This window comes from Rattus norvegicus, chromosome 14 (genome assembly GCF_036323735.1).
Source record: "Rattus norvegicus strain BN/NHsdMcwi chromosome 14, GRCr8, whole genome shotgun sequence".
NCBI classification, from domain to species: domain Eukaryota; kingdom Metazoa; phylum Chordata; class Mammalia; order Rodentia; family Muridae; genus Rattus; species Rattus norvegicus.
In genome coordinates, this window is record NC_086032.1 from 24,333,722 (window position 1) to 24,351,572 (window position 17,851).

Below are 17,851 nucleotides of genomic sequence, written 5' to 3' on the forward strand. Positions count from 1 at the left end.
CCCTTTGTGACATATTGGAATATCTTGCATTGCTGGCCATTGTGGTCATTTGTTATAGAAGCAGGAGGGGACTTAGGCTGCTTATCTTCCCCTACGCATTGTGCATAACTCCTTTCAATTCAATTAGAGGTAATCCTAAGGAAAAGGCTTTCTGGTCAAATCCAAAATTGTTCCTTCCAGTCCTATGTCTGAGCAATGGGGTTTCTTCATCATTAGGGACTTAGATCATTTTTAGACCCTCCTTTCTATCTTAATTAGTGTTACTACAACAGCCTTGGAGATATTCTTCCCAGCTTTGGCAATTTCACAGCAAGTCTGCTCACCTCTTGCCCTCAGACTTTACCAAACACTGCTTTTCTGTTAGGTTTCAGTAGTGACAAGCAAACACCTCAATTACCATGCATAGTTAACTTGATGACATCCTGCCGTATTCCCACACTCCCATACATTCTCTGCAGAAATTCTACATGATTATTTTTCCTTTTCACGTTACTTCATTCAGAAGCTTCACTTTCATTTGCTCTCCAATTTTAACGCACTGTGACCTTCTCCATGGGATCACAGTCATTTACAGTCACTCATCCTTTAAGCCTGAATGTCCATGGCATGGCAACAGGTTGGTACTCCATGATGCAAAATAGCTGAGTGAAAGATAATTGCCAGGGCCAGGTCAGCATGACAAGCTCAGAGGGCAAGCTGCAAAGGAAAGGAGCTCTCACTTTTTCATTTGCATGTTCCCGATCAAAGCTCAACCTTACAGAGATTTCACACCTTTACTAAAGGAGTAGCTCCCAGCCAGAGCAGTCCTATAAATGGCACAAGCATTTCTTGGCACGTGTTCTCGATGTACATTGCACTATATCTACATTTGCACCTGGTTTTATCACCTTTACGACACAGCGATCTACTTCAAATGGCTGTATTTATTTATAAACCGTTATATCTATTGTAGGGCTAAACACACAGAGTACTTTTAAGAACACACACGAAGGATAAACTATTAAAATGTATAATGGATAAAATTTGTCTTGAAAGTCCTTAAACTCCTTTGACCCTATGTACTACATATCATAAAGTTAGGAGTTAAACTACACATCAGGTATGTGCTTAGGGACTGATGAGAGTAAAAACCATGTGATTTTTAAATGGGCATAATTGTTTTTATACTCAAAGAGTGAAGAGCTGGGCTATTGAAAGTTACAGACAAAAGCCAGGAAATGGAGCCATCCACTGATGCTTAAGTTTGATCCTCAGAAGAAGATCTTTGCTTGGGCACGAAAGGCTCAAAACTGAAAACATGCTCTAGTTTAGATTCTTATGGTGCAAAGATATACACACTGTATATTCTGTTTTGCCTACAAAAGAAAATATATTACTTATCAAATCATACCACTCTCCTGTATATGAAAGAATGAATACATTCAATTTATGTTAAAATATACAACTAATTAAAATAATGCATATCACATTGTTTTCATTCTGTGTCCTGGAGATAGGTAAGTTAGTAAGATTTACCTGCCTTGCCACACAGCCTGAGAATTAATTCAGTTTCCAGGACCCACTTACATACGCTAGCCTGTGGTCTGTAGCAGTTATCCAAGCACTGGGTAAGAGGAGGCAGGCAGGTTCTGTGGAATCACTGGCCAGACTGCCACACCATATCTTTGATTTGGTATGTTTTTTTCTTTTTTAGGATAGCTTTGGTCATTGAAGAAGTACCTGCAGAATAACATTTTACATAATAACAGTAGATACTCTTTCTAAAGGAAAGTAAATTCCAGGCATTTAGGAAAAAAATTAATTTGTCACAATAGATAATAGGTGAATGACAAATCATTGTTAGAAAGGACTGATGTTAATCACAACAATTTCAATAATAAACAATATTATTAGATTTGAGGTTTTAGATTCGGTATCTTCTTTAAAAATTATTATTATATTATTAGAACTAAACTTATTTCATAATTTATCAATATCTAACTTCTGAAACATCAAGACCAATTAGTTGTAGCTTGAGAATGACCATTTTTGGAGAATATTTGTTAATATAAACAATTTTCTTCGATAGAAAGTTTTGAATTTTATCTTTAAAAATATTGTCATTTCATCTCAGATGAAGCATAATGGGGCTTGTTTATTTAATATTTGCTCTAATTAAAATTACAGAACTTTACGGCTGATTTTTTTCATAGTCAGACAGCAAGAAATCACCTCACAGAATTAAAATGTGCACCACTCTTTCTAACTAGTTATTCTGTTCTCGTCAGTTTGTTTGCCTATTTTGTTGTTGCTCTGTTTGCTTTTTTCTCAATAAAGATTATCTTTTTAAATCACGGGAAAACTACCTTGCCTTTCGGTTGGTAGTGATCATTAATACTTAAGGGGCTCTACCTCTTACCCTTTGTTTTCTTAAGGTTAAAATAGAGTCATTTTCAAACTGTTAAGCGTCAGTACACACAATGGAATATAACCCAAATGTGGAAAAATAAAAGGAAACTGCAGATATATGGCCACAGGCAGAAGCGCGTATTCAGTCCTTTGCCACTTAGAAAGTGTTTCTAAAATAATCCCTGTGACATTTGTTTTCTATTGAATTATGATGCCTCTAAATGAAAGACTCCCTAATAGCCTGAAGTGGTGTCAGTGTTTATTGATGAACTAATGGCTCCATAAAATCAGATAGTATAAACACAAGTAACGTAAATCCAGATTTAACTACAGATTTGTGATATAGCCTTGTTTAATGCTTCTCAGACCTGAACTTGCCTCTTGGGTTATTGTCCAACTGCAGGATCTATTTCAATCGACTTCACTAGGGACACATATTTTAGATTTCTAACAAGATTACAGGCTGTGCCTCTGCTACTTATCATGGTCCACACTGTGAGAAGCAAGAGCTGCACCAAGATTTCACAGACATTTCTTTAAATAATTTTGGCATATGGGTTGCAGGATTGCACAATGGGGAAGGTAGTATTCTACCTTTCGTAAAGATGGATAGTAGATTTTAGCACACACACACACACACACACACACACACACACACACTCCACAGAATCCAAGTATGTTTTCTGTCATCTGGAGTTCTAGATTCATAAAACTGAATCAAGTAACTCATAAATCTGAGGCTAGCATGCTAGACAGCAAGTTCTCGTAGAGCTAAAGTACAAAATGAGACCTAACCCTATACTCAAAATAAAGAAAACAAAATAAAACAAGCAATAACAAAATGTTGTGCAAAGGATGTCTTGAATGTCCACAAATAATCCCTGCACAAATAAATATGTCCATTTTCTGAGTAGCAAATCCTACTTCTTTCTTCTCCTAGCCCTTCATAAAAGCAAACTATATTTCCATTCTTACATGTATTCTTCTCAGTCTAAAGAGCCTTAGATAATACTTATAAAGGAAATGTACACTCACATCATAGAAGATTGTCTGGCGTGCGTGCGTGTGTGTGTGTGTGTGTGTGTGTGTGTGTGTGTGTGTGTGTGTGTGTGTTGTGTGTTGGGGACAAAGGGAGGGACATACAGATAGACAGACAGATACCCAAGGACAGGGACAGACACAGAGACAAACATGAAAAGAGACATTGAAAGAAACATAAGGAGAACAATGAGAGAAGTTGAATTCCTCCAGATTGGGAGTCAATGTTTACATAGTTTGATATAGTCATGATTAGCAAGTCATTATTAGCGCACAAAAAAAATTGAACATATGTTAGAGTATAACATAAAATTTGGCCTAGAAATCTGTATTTTAGAAATAAAATCCCAGTTTGAAAAGAAATCGAACATTCCTTATATCTCTAGTTCAACTTTCTAAAATGCTTTCTCTGGTCAACTGTAACAATAATCTTTCTGAACCTTACTTGGTCTCAGAAAAACTGATTGTCATATCATGATTACAGAAGTTTAGCAACAATTAATAACATAGTTCCTTGTGAAGCTAAGCATTTAATAAATTAATAATAGTACCTAGCTTATGAGCATCAATAATAAAAGCAAATTCCACTAATATCATGCTTCTTTTGCATAGATTGCCTGGGGTGTGTCCTCAGGAAATAACACAAAGCAATACATAGTATCCTCCGTGATTAAAGTCCTGTCTTGATATGCTTTATGAGTTCTTCTTATATGGATTTTTTGATAATATGCTTTCAAAATTATTGGCAGATCTACACCATTTCTCTTCTTCTAGCTGGATAATGAAAAATGATTTATACACTTTTATTGAATTTACAACGGTTAGAGTAAGCCATGGTAATTATTATCATGTCATTTTTTGCTGGATAGCAGCAACTGAGACAAAACATAAGCCAAAATAAATGTAATTAGCATTAAAATGACTCAACCATAAAAAAAAATAATCGAATGGAACCTGAAGAGCCTTATCCTTATCAACAAAAGAATCTTGTACTTGTTTGCAAACATCCATTTTAATTGCTTTCCCATCATCATTGAAATTAGAAATTCACTTTGTGTCTCTCTCTCTCATACTTTGCAAATTACATTTTTGTTTTTGACATTTCAACCTACACTATCATACCTAATTAATCTGACTTTTAAAATTAGATAATAGTAGTTGAAAAAAATCACTTAGACAAGCCACGTGTCTCATCAGAAAAGAATCAGTTTCTTTTTTCTAAATTCGTATTCTTGATTGTTAGTCGCCTTTCTGATTATACAGATCTTTTTACAGTATAATCTCCGTCTTCTACATTTGAGGAACTGGAGGTGAAATTTAAGATACAAATTTAGCCCAAATATTATACATTCTTTTTGTAAGGCATCTGTCTCATTTCTGCTTTCTAGACCTTGACTCAACAGTTGTAAACAAGATTGGCTTCCTGCAGGTTTCATATCCAAGGTTTCAACCTGCTGCAGATAGAAATTGCTTGGCAGAGGTAGGGGGGGGGAGGAGGTGCTTCTCTCTTAAACAAGCTCAGGCATTTCTCTTACAATCGATCCTTTAAAAATGAAACTATTCCGGTAGCACTTACAATATACTATGTATGGTAAGTGTCCTAGAAAACATTTAATTCAGGATGTTCATGGGCTATTAGTACAAACCATGTAAATTCTATGTAAGGGAATTAAGGAAGTGCAGACTTGGTTATATGGGAACCTTGGACCAATTCTTGACGGATGCTAAAGGATGATTATGTTCGTTATTTACCCCTGATTTGTAACCATTACCAGTAAGTCCAAAATAGACAAAGGTGGGCAGAAAAATAAATTACAAAGAGAGAAGAAATTGACATTGCTTTAAGAAGATACAGCTCAAAGTACTACAAATATAAGGTTATGGGATAAATAAGGTAGGAACAGATACAGAACAGTGTTTTTCTTTCATCATTGTGATGTCTGTTCAGGATTATGAACTAAAACGGTCTGTGATCCACACAAGCCTACAGGAATTCAATTCTTGTAACTGTTTGTAACAGCACAACCTCCTGGGTAACTTCTATAAGGGAAAGGATGGATTAGGTGGATTTAAGGGAAATAGCTAACTGAGGTAGATTTCTGGAAACTTGGGTTGATTCCAGAAAATTGGGACTCCTCGTTTCATCAGCGATTACCTTCAACAAGTGCATACTCCTTTAATTCTACTTCAGATGCATTTTATAGACACACTGATATGATGTGTGATAATGAGCTAATGTTAGACTATGTTCCCACATATTTCCAAAATTCAACTCCCCCCACCCCCGCCGGTACGCATTGATTTCAAAAAGCAGATAAATATAAGAGACAAACATTACATAACAAGCCACTTCACTGGAATAGACTCTGAAACAGCATTGATGTTTGTGCCTAAGCAGTTTGTCAATCAGACCTGGAGGAGCATAGGAATTTTCAATTCTAGAAAGAAAGATGATTTATAAAAATAAAAGTCCAAAATGGACTCAGAGGTGTCAGATTAAGACCCAGAGAGCACTAAACATGGTTTTTCTCATTTTAATATCTGCCAGACTCTTTTTTAAAGAAGAACCATCAGGGAGTTTAGGCGTCTGGCAGGGTGGGTGGTGTGGGGACACCCTAGTGGAGACAGGGGCAGGAAGGAGGTATGGGATGTGGAACAGTTGGAAGGTGGGCCAGGAGGGGAATAAAATCTTGAATGTGTAAAAATAAAAAATAATAAAAAGAACCATCACTATCATTAAATCAATTTCAAATTGGAAGTAGTTCTGGTCTATGAGAATAAGCTACAAACATTTATTATCTTCTCTTCATGTTATGCCGACATAACCATTGAAAATGTTTATTTTAATGCTTACTGGAGTCTCTCACTAGCTGTTCTCCCCTTGCTGACTCCCCTCTCACCAGTTGCCCTTTTTCTGTCATCATATCACAGATATTCCATTGCCTTTTTTTCACATACATGCTCTCTCACTTATGATCAACCAATCACCTCTTCACTTCTCACAGCACCCTTTCTAATCATCCTTCTTCATGGACCCATTTCTTCCATTTGCATTATGTCTACATTCACACACACATACACACACACACACACACACACACACACACACACACATGCATGCAGTCATGCACACAAACACACACATACATACATGCATACATGCATGCAGTCATACACACACATACACACATGCATGCATACATGCACACACACACGTGCACACACAAACACACACACATGCACGCAGTCATGCACACACACACATACACACACATACACACACACACACCCCACAGGATACCACCCACTATTTATTATGAGTCTATGTCTAAGTTCCATATATGAGGAAATCATACAGCTTTCTATTTCTGCCTCTGGTGTTTCTTTTCATTGTTTCCACATTGTTTTTATTGTTTCTTTTAATAATTATTTCCATTTCCACCCATTTTTCTGCAAATGTCACATTTCATTTTATTACAATAAATTTCACTGTTGATGCCACATGTTATTTAGCCACCAATCTCTTGAGAGAGAAATGTATAGACTGTCTCTCTTCCCCAGCTATTTTGAATGGAACAGTAATAAACATATGTGAAGCTGTTTCTTTATGACTAGGGGTCCCTTAAAGAGAACAGTAGAACTCGATCATTTAGTTGTTCAGTTACTAGTTTCTTGAAGAAACACCTTCCTGATTTTCATAGTCTCTTTATCAGTTTATATTCCTACCAGCAGTCGATAAATTTTTGTCTTTCCCCATATCATAACCAGCATCAAATTTTTTGTTTCATGATTCCTGACCATTATTACTTGGAAGTCTAATCATAAGACAGTAGTCCTTTCTTTCTTTCCTCCCCATGTTTCATGATGTAATTATAGAAAACAAGGTTTTGTCAATTTTTCAATGTGAATTCTTTTTTACAGTCTACCTGGGCATATTGCGAAGCCCCTCTTGAATGTTATTCCCCTCTAATTATACCTTCTATAAATATATAACATGCAGTTTTAAGGAAAGAAAATGTTAGGCTTTAGAGAGGATGAGAAAAGTGTTCTTGCCTTTACAATATACCAGAACACTCCATTAAAGGAAAATTGTCTTTAATGTACTTCATAAGAACATAATCATCTGAGTGAGAAATTAAACTGTCCAACTTGTGATCCAAAACAGCACATTTTAAATGATTGAAATTGAGTAATTCTGTTTTTCTATATTATTTTGTCAGATTTTCTATAGCTAACTTTGCACTTTTGAAGAGTTTGCAGTGTTTAAGTATGGAAACTCTGTCCTGAACTCATCAATTCCTAAGTAAAAGACTCCTCTTGAAAATATTATTAAGTTAATAACAGCACTTGTTCATAGTTTTGGAAACTCACCTCGATTAATAAGATGTATGAAATATAAAATATAAAATATAAGTAATGGATGTAAAGGTTAGTAATTTTGTTGTCAGAGAGATTTTTTCCAAACTCAAGATAGTTTAAATTAATGCTTGATTTTACAAAAGTGTTTTCTTTGAAAAGTAAAATGTCATGTATTTAAAAATTGAGATTATTATGGAATTTTAAATGTGATGGCAATGTTTTAGTTATTTTCTCATCATAAACCAAGGACTTGGTTTTTTCTTATTCTCACTTTAATATAGGCAAATTATGTAAAAGATAAAACCCCACAGAATCCTGTGGGCATGTTATGGGAAGCCACCTGCATCTAACAAGAATACTATCTCAGAGATAAGAAGTTTATCAAATTTACAAAAATAATACCAGCTATATCATACAGCAAACACTAACTGCTTGGATGAAGAGACACATGATAGCAACTTACGATTCATGAGATAGACTCCATGATTAACATCATTGTAACAGCTGAAAAGCAGACAGAATAAGACGGACTTGTCCAAGCTCATTTGGCTATGAGTATATTAATCAGGTTTCTCCAGATTGTCAAATAAAATCGGCAGCATACTTAAACAAAATTAACTCATGAGATTCAGGCTTCTAAGGAGGTCCCTGACATATTACGTTTAGGCTGAAAGTCCTTGCTAGTTGCTAGCACAATGACCTTTGAAACAGAGGTCTCAGAAAAAAGACAGAGTGCCTGCTCCACGTGCCTGAACATTTATTGGGGAGAAGGGGCTGGAAGTATGAGACCTGGAGTTCTGATCTCTAAGTGGTGTGCATGCATGTCTGCCTAAGACTTTTTCAGAAAGATTTTTTTTCTCATTTCTGTCTGTTCTGTTGGGAACAGCCCACACTTAGAGTCGATCTCCATGATTCTCTGAAATGCTCTGACTGACAAACCCAAAGTAGTTTTTCTTCTGGAAATTCTTTATTCTGGTCTACTTCGAAACCTGAAATTAAACATCTACTCACCAAAGTCTAACAGCCCAGTGGCTTGTCTTCTCAGAGTCAGCGTGGAGAAACCCCTGTCTACTTTGGTAAACCAGGTGTAGAAGAGGTGAATCTACCCATCGGAAATGATCGTTTCTAAAGCGACCTTTGCATACCTGAGAGAATTAGAACAGGCTATTGAGAAAAGTGTCTTGATAAACATGATATGCATAGTGGAGAAAAGGAAGAAATGTCTTTTAAAAAAGATTTGTAAAGGTTAGAAAAATACATTTGCTGAGTTTATATTGAACGGATCACAAATAGGACAGTTAGACAAGATTGTTCTTAGGATTGTTCAGAAGAAAAGCGGGTTCTAGGTACTTTGGTGGTTATTCATGCTATCTTTGTATAATTATTTCAATTGAATTGAAATTAACACTTTAACTTGTCACGCATGAGTCAGTATTGATTTTGGCAAATGTACGTACTTTTCTTAAATGTAATTCTATCCCTTCATACTGCTCCATGATTCAATACTCTCATAGAGTAAAGCATCATCACATCCAAAAATCATGTCTCGGGGCTGAGGAGATGGGACTGTGAGTACAAGCATATGGTATACAATAATAAGTACCTGAGTTCAAGATTCCAGCTTCCATGTAAAAATGACTTCAGTGGCTTGCTTGTAAACCCAGCGTTGTGGAGTAGAAATATGCAGATCCTAGGAGTTCCCTAATCATTCAGTCTAGCCTATTTACATAAAGCTATGGGTTAACTTAAATACTCTTGCACTGGTAGTTTTTTTCTCAACCTGACACAAAGACTAGTTACTTGAGGGGAAGAAATTTTGACTGAGAAAATGTCACAATCAGGTTTGGTGTATAGGCATATCTGTATATTTATATTTGTGAGAGAGCAAACTGTAAATGGTGTCAGTCCTCTGCAGTTGTCTACATAAGGTAGCTGAAATTCAGCCTGGGAGCAAGCAAAACACCTTTCTTCAATAGTTCCTGCCTCTCATCATGACTTATTTCTTGACATGAATTCTCTCTGCACTGAACTATGATCAGGATGTATAAAGCCAAATGAACTCTTTCCCAAGTTGTTTCTGATCATGCTTCTTTCACAGCAACAGAAACCATACTAGAACATCCTTGCCTTAGTTGAATAAGAAAGTTATAGCTGTGTTACATAGATATTCTTCTTTATTTGTGACAACACAAATGAATCCATGTACTCTCACATACAAGTGCACTCACACACAGGTTTACCCACCCACCCCCACATGCATACACACAAGTTTGTATGTTTGTTTGTGTATCTGTGTGTGTGTGGGGGGTGTATGCAGTTAAGTATAACATCAGTGGTCAAATGAATGTATGTGGTTACATGTGTACAACCACAGCCATATACATAAACATATAGAGACTGCTAAAATATCAGGTTTATATCTCGTAGATTGTAGTTCTGTGACATTCTATTGTTGATATTGTTTTGGTGTTAGTGTTGTTTTCTGAAAGAGAGAGAAAGAACCTTTGTAGCGGTAGGATCTGGGGTGTGGGAAAAACATGACCAAAACATATTTTATGGAAAAATAATATAGAAATATGTAATCAAGAATGTAACCCTCTCTCACCACACTTGGCACTGCTGTGCTTCTTTCCAGGTAAACCTGTGATGATAGTGACAGAGTACATGGAGAATGGCTCCTTAGACACATTTTTAAAGGTAAGGTTTGGCCTTTATAGCGACCCATTGCTGTATGTGTTTTGTTCATGAATGGAAATTAAAATTAAGCAATTTTAATGGTAACATTTTGAATATATTCTAAATAAATTAGGCCACAACATTGTATGACACAATTAACTGGTATTTGTATGGTAAGATTTTTTTTTCAGAAAACTTACACAAATCTAATTATATGCTCTTGTAATTTTATTTAAGTATATGATTGCATTTAACAAAATGAAAGTAGGGATGAATAGAAAAAAGAATAAAGGAAAGGAGGTAAAAAAGGAAATGGAAGGGAAAAATGGACAGAAACAGGAAAATGGAAACAGCAAATAAAAGTCATACAAATAATCAACATTTTGAAATATTTTTATTTATTCTCTGACAGTTTCATAAATGTATATGATGGTTTTCATCCTATTCATTCCCATACTTTCTCATAACCATATTTCACTCCCAGTGATCCTTTTCTTATTAGCAAGTTCTCATTCTAATAGATTGTCCTGTGTGTGTGTGTGTGTGTGTGTGTGTGTGTGTGTGTATGTCCTGTGTGTACATCTGTGTGTATTTTTGCAGGCGCTAGTGTGTATATGTGGGTGTTTGTGTGTGTGTGTGTCCTCTGCATATGTCTATGTGTGTTTGTGCATGCATGTGTCAGTGTGTATATGTGGGTGTTTGTGTGTTTGTGTGTGTGTGTGTCCTGTGTGTACATCTGTGTGTGTTTTGCATGTGTTAGTTTGTATATGTGTTTGTGTGTGTGCATATATGTGTGAGTGTGTGTGTCCTGTGTGTACATCTGTGTGTGTTTTTGCATGTGTTAGTTTGTATATGTGAGTGTTTATGTGTGTGCATGTATGTGTTTGTGTGTGTCCTCTGTGTATGTCTATATATGTTTGTGCATTCATGTGTTAGTGTGTATATGTTGGTGTTTTTGTGTGTGTGTGTGTCCTGTGTGTACATCTGTGTGTATTTTTGCATGCATGTGCTAGTGTGCATATGTGTGTGTGAATGTGCATGAGAGAGAGAGAGAGAGACAGACAGACAGACAGAGAACTACATGTTATTAGTATAGCTTAAATAACCAGAAAAGTCCAGTCACTTGCTGGAGCAAGCACAACTTGCAAGTGGCTACAAAATTGAGGCAGAAGATGCTGTTTTCCAGATAATAGCCTCAAGGGTGGAAGAGTCTTTGTTGCTATCCTCTCTCATACTTGATTGAATATTGAATAATGCCATATTGTTCAGATTTTGAGCATATGACAACTGCTGCAGTGAGTTAATTAACGCTGCAACCAAGTCCTGTGCAAAGGACAGCATGGCACAGCATTCCTTCTCATCTTCCGTCTCTCCCGTTCTTTCCTCCCAGTCTTCGTTATGTACCTTGATGTAGTTGCACTCTTCTTTAAACTGCATGGTAATGGACTCTGTGAGATGCCCATGCAGATCATTACTGCCGATATCAAACTGGAGTCTGTAAAGGATTATGATGCCTCAAAGGATCAGGAGAAAAGTGGTCAACCTAGATTATGGCTAATATAATCATGTGTCTGGGTTTCGGGAATAAAACAGTTATATGTGTACCTCATGGCTTTAAATATTGATATCAAGTCACTTTTTTTGGAAATAGCTGTTTAAAATGATGTAACAGTTTCATATCTGAGTAACCTGTGGTCTGGGAGTTTGTAAGGTCAATGCTGTAGGTGTTGCTTCTTATTGAGGGAAAAGACTGTTACAAAATTGATGACGACTTTGTAAGAGTCTGTGAGGAATTATTGTCGTGTTTCATTATTATTTCAAGTTTCTATTTTACTCCCCAAGCTACATCAAAGCACCACCCTACTGCCAGTTTACATCTCTTCACTTGCACATTTTCCGGTCTCTTAGGGTTGCATCCTCAGTTGATTCAATGTGATTCAAGCTATTAGTTAAGCTGTATGAGTTCACTTAACTTTGTTGCATCGAATGTCTTTGACAGAAACAATAGACTTCCCAAAAGGGTTGATATTTTCCCATCCAGTTGTTAGTAATTATCCCTGCTCTCATCTACCCTACAGAAAGCCCTGTATTTCCTCAGGCCATTTCGCCTTTACACAAACAAGTCTATCTAGATACCTTTTTAAAAATTTACCACCAAGTATACTCAGTGTTACCCAAAGTTGGCACTGGGTTGGAAACACGAGGTGATTTCTCTGATGTCAGACAATAAATGAACTACAGTGTATAAAGGACAATGACCTGGAACTCTTTAAAGGCCACCCTTTGCTTTTAATGACATATAAGGTGAGATACTATGTACCATACAAAGTTATACATGCCGTATCATTAGAGCTATGAAGCGGAGGACGCAGACAAAAGAAGACAGGCTGGCACATGCGCAGTAAAGGAGCCTATAGAAAAAAGGAGAAATAATTAAGGGCAAAAAAATTAGGGAATAACACAATGCAACTGTGGATGGCCTGTGATTTCTTCTTTACACTCTATTTTGCAAAATTTAAATATGAACTTATTACTCTTCACTTTTAGAGAAAAAAATCTGCCTTTAAGATAATTAGTAGCACTCTACCCCAAGAACAATAAGAACACAAAATGTAAAGTAAGAGTAACTGAGTGCGTTTGGGATAAACCTTGAAAGGCAGCACTAGAAGTAGATGCAAATGGATCCCGTGAGTTCGAGGTCAGCCTGGCTGGTCTACATAAAAATTTATAGACCAGCCAGGAATACATTACAAGTAAGGCATTGTGTAAGGAATGCATGAGTATAAAAGCAAAGTAAACAAAGCCTATAAATAAACTAATGAATTCATTAATGGTTATTTGAAAAAAATCACTGGTAACTTCAACCGAACAAAGCAAAAGTTCACACTGTTTCGGTGTTCAAGGAATTCTTGGTGTTGTAGACTCACATGTCCTTAGCGATATTACCAAGTCAAAGCTCAAAATGTTTACCTCTTGAATAGAATATGTAACAATGTATCATTTTTTATGTGTCTTCTATTTTTGCTTTTATAAACATTTATAGTTTATAGTAATTAATAACTAAGATTACATAGAAAATTATTTTCAACGATAGCATGACCAAAACAATTGTTTCATGAACAACCCATCATCACCATCTGAGTATTAGCTATGAAACCAGGACTGCCAAATAACATGTTATGCTAGTTTAATTTGCTTTTCTTTGTTTTGAAGCTATTTTGCCATTGCATACAAATCCTTAGGGAAAGTACAGTATTAGCATAATACTCCTTATAGGAAGTTTAATACTAGTGTCTTTACCTTTAATATATATTTTGATAAAGGCAATTATATCCTTAACATATTTGAATAACTGTATAATTTCTGTAGATTTTGGTCTATGGCTATGTTCAGAGCATAACTACGCATTTATTTGTTTACTTTTAATATGTAATGGTTTCATATAATGAATTTGAGTCCTTTACATATTATATTACACTATCTTCTCCCTTTTTTCTTCCACTGAAACCCTCTTTCTGAAATGCCTCAATTTGCAGTGTGTGCGTGTGTGTGTGCACGTGTGCCTGTGTGCTGTGTGTGCATGTGCTTGTACGCGTATATGTGTGTGTGTGTGTGTGTGTGTGTGTGTGTGCACTGAATGAGGTTTTGAAGGACTTTCAAAGTCTTTTCTTCATTTGACCAAAGCAACATAATCAGTTAAGTTTGTGGTTTCTAATGTTTTCTATTCTTTTTGAGTAGAAATCACATTTGCATTTTGAAATGTGTTAACGTCAGTTTAAAGATGGAAAGAAGGCTTTTTCCAAATTTTCCTCCTGTGAATTGTACTGCTAGCCTAACGCTACACTGTCTTTGCAGAAAAACGATGGCCAGTTCACTGTGATTCAGCTTGTTGGCATGCTGAGAGGCATCGCTGCAGGAATGAAGTACCTTTCTGACATGGGCTACGTGCACAGAGACCTTGCTGCTAGAAACATCTTAATCAACAGTAACCTTGTGTGCAAAGTGTCTGACTTTGGACTTTCCAGGGTGCTGGAAGATGATCCTGAGGCAGCCTATACCACAAGGGTAAGATCCAACAGAATGCATTTCCCACACACCAGACTAGAGTCATTTAATTTTTAAAGATGTTAAAAGAAGTAGCAAAAAGGTATTCTTCCAAAAAGGTCCAGAGCAGATAGAAAAGAGCATGTGAGAAAAGAGAGAATAGAAAAATCCAATTCCACATTCTCTTGGTACAGTTAAATTTAAATATAAAACTTATATAATGAAAATATTTACTTTCCAAATCTCAGTAATTTATTTTTTCTTAAAGGTATGATGATGGTTAGTTTTATGTGTCCAAGTGACACAAGCTAGTGTCACTGGAGAGGAGGGAGCCTCAGATGAGAAAATGCCTCCGTTAGATTGGTCTGTAACCAAACCTATATGGCATTATTTTTAGTTAGTAATTCTTGGGGAGGGACCCAGTCTATTATATGTGGTGTCATCCCTGGGATGGTGGCCTTAGGGGCTGCAAAAAGAAGGGTGAGTAACCATAGGGGAGAAGTCAGTAAACAGCCCTCCATGGACTCTGCATCAGCTCCTGACTCCAGGATCCCACCCAGTTTGAGTACCTGTTCTGACATCAGTTGATGATGAACAGTGATGTGTAAGCATAAACCAAATAGATCCTACTCCCCCCAAGCTGCTTTAATGTTTTATTGCATCAATAAAATCCTATCTAGAACAGATGTGAATAACAGAAAATCTGAATTCATAAAGATTCAATGTGTGTGTGTGTGTGTGTGTGTGAGAGAGAGAGAGAGAGAGAGAGAAAGAGAGAAAAAGAGAGAGAAAGAGAGACAGAGACACACACACAGAGAGAGAGAGAGAGAGAGAGAGAGAGAGAGAGAGAGAGAGAGAGAGAGAGAGGGGAAGGGACAAAGAAACAGAGAGAGTTTTATAAAGTTAATTTAAGGTACAATGCAAGTTTAACACAGAATTTCATATATTAAAATATTTGTGTTTGCTTGATATATTTATAAAGAAAGAACATGGGTTTATGCACACATGAACACATATTGATAGTATTACTAAAAAAATTATCTGTACTATAGTGTCCTCGATTGTGAAATAATTTAAAATGTATTTTATTCTTTATCTCTAGAGTTGATGTTGTTGGAAAAACAAGTTTTACTTCTCTTAAGACTTTTTATTTTCTGGAGCTATTGAAATGTCTCCCTGCTTGATTTACAATGCATAAGAACTATTAAGCCTACTTCTATGGAATATTGGTTATTATTCACAGTATAATAGCTATCATAAATATACAGCTTACAGCAAACAAATTCTTCCCTGAAATAATGTGATGTAAAATTAGCCGAGGGAAACAGTGGCTATTTTTATAAAAAGATTTTATGGACAGACTATTTATTTTACCTTTTCAATTTGAACCTGTTTAATAAATGTTTGGGGAAATCTAAATAATTTCAATATTATCACCTTGGATATCCTTAACATCTAAGTACTTTATATACTTACACTGTACAAATGGACTAACTTCCTTTCAATAACAGAATGATGGCTTCATCATCTCTAATTCTTAATTTATAATCTGTGTGTTCCATGTCTCCTTATAAAACTACACTGTAAAACTTGGTGTCTAATAAGGAGTTTGTTAATAGAGTATATGGTGTGCAAAGCCGCAATAACATTCGCCATCACAAGGTGGCACTGGCTTCCACTGCACCCCACGTGGAAAGCCTGGATAGCATTCGCCATTACAAGATGGCGCTGGCTTCCGCCGCGCCAGCCCCACTTCCTTTCAGGAAGTTAGCTGTGTACGCATGTGCAAGAGTGTGTTTGCGCCAGGTCTTTGCCCACTCCGGAGCGTGCCTATGAGATCATGGGTAAGCGACCATTCAGGCGTGGACGCGCCGTGCTAGGGTTTTATAAGCAGCGCCATTCTGGGGCTCGCTCGCTCCTCTTCAAGTTGTAATAAATGCTTTGCTGCAGAAGGATCCTGGTGTCTGCGCGTTGTTCCTGCTGGCGAGATGTTGGGCGCGCGACAATATGGTTACTTTGTTTCCTTTTGTTAACTTTGACTTGTGGTACATGGATTTTTGAGAATTTGTAACATGGTTAAAAAAAAAGCAAGAATAGTTTATTTACGTAAACAAAGACTTCCAAAGGTCATTTCACTAAATCAATGAATTAATTGATGAGAAGTTTCTTCTCTCCTACACCTATGACTATCATTATTTTCATTATTGAAAACTCAATTAAGAATTCTCCTGAGGTTAGAGTTGCACTTAATAAAGTTGGCCCAAGCAAGATTGAGGTTAAGTCTATTGCTGCTGTGATGGGTGGGTGTCTTAGTTAAATTAAAAGTAGATTTTTCCAAGGTCCTTGCCACTGTGTCATGGAACGGAACTCGTAGAGTAACCCAAGACCCTGACACATTCAAGGCTTCCTTCTACCGATGTAGTATAGCATCAGGTGTAGAAAATATATGTAATGAGGAATAATAGGGTTGGTGAATCTCAGAAGTTAGTGATGCACTCACATTGTTCCAATGGACAGAAGAGCAATTTAGGGATGAAGCACAACAAATAATGAACTCCAATTTGGAAGAGCTAATTTAGTCATAACAAGCAAAGCTTAACAATCTTTTACCACTCCCAAGTCTCAGTCTACTGACACAAAAAGATCGCTGGGAGCCAAAAGTTCAAGGCCAGCCTAGGCTACCAAAAGATTCTATTTCAAAACGCAAAGCAATACAAATTTAGTCAACAACTGGAAGTGATGGAAGCTGCGAAGAGCGCATACTGCTCTAGTAAAGGACAAGAGATAGACATGAGCTAGGTGCACATCAAGCAGCTTGAACCACCTGTGACTCTAGCCCTGGGCGAGCTGGGACTTTTCTCTAGCATCTTCATTCATGAGCACTACCCCCACCATGCACAAATATACATAAAATATTAAAAAGTTAAATTTTTAAATAAATAAATGAATAAACAAATGGAATGAAAATGGAATAATAAAATAAATATGTCATGTATGTTTATGTGATATAGTGATATATATATATATACATATATATATATAGCAAAACAATTTCCAAAAAATATTTCAGATATATTATCATGTATGTATACAAATAAATTAAGCCTAAGTTTTATTCCTTGCAAAATTTCAATCCTTACTTTAAACTTATTTTCTCAAAAATCTTGAAAATTTGGTTTTGTAATGGAAACTTCTCTCTCTCAACATGTATTAGAGAGTAGACAGAAAAAAATAACTTTAAAACGCAACTTTTTTCTGAATACTCTAAGCTCAATGTTCTTCAATTGAACCATGCCGTTCAGTTAAACAATAGCATTTCTTAGGTTAAACAGTCTAACTGAACAAA

General features: G+C 36.3%; 1 protein-coding gene across 10 annotated transcripts in view; it reads left to right on the forward strand.

The window, feature by feature from the left end:
- Epha5 (EPH receptor A5) overlaps positions 1 to 17,851 on the forward strand; it is a 367,455-nt gene that overhangs the window by 326,322 nt on the left and 23,282 nt on the right. For all 10 annotated transcript variants that reach the window (XM_063273652.1, XM_063273653.1, XM_063273654.1 and 7 more), the window contains 2 exons: positions 10,421 to 10,482; positions 14,317 to 14,526. In XM_063273652.1, the coding sequence (XP_063129722.1) occupies positions 10,421 to 10,482; positions 14,317 to 14,526 (272 nt within the window). The remainder of the gene's footprint in view (positions 1 to 10,420; positions 10,483 to 14,316; positions 14,527 to 17,851) is intronic.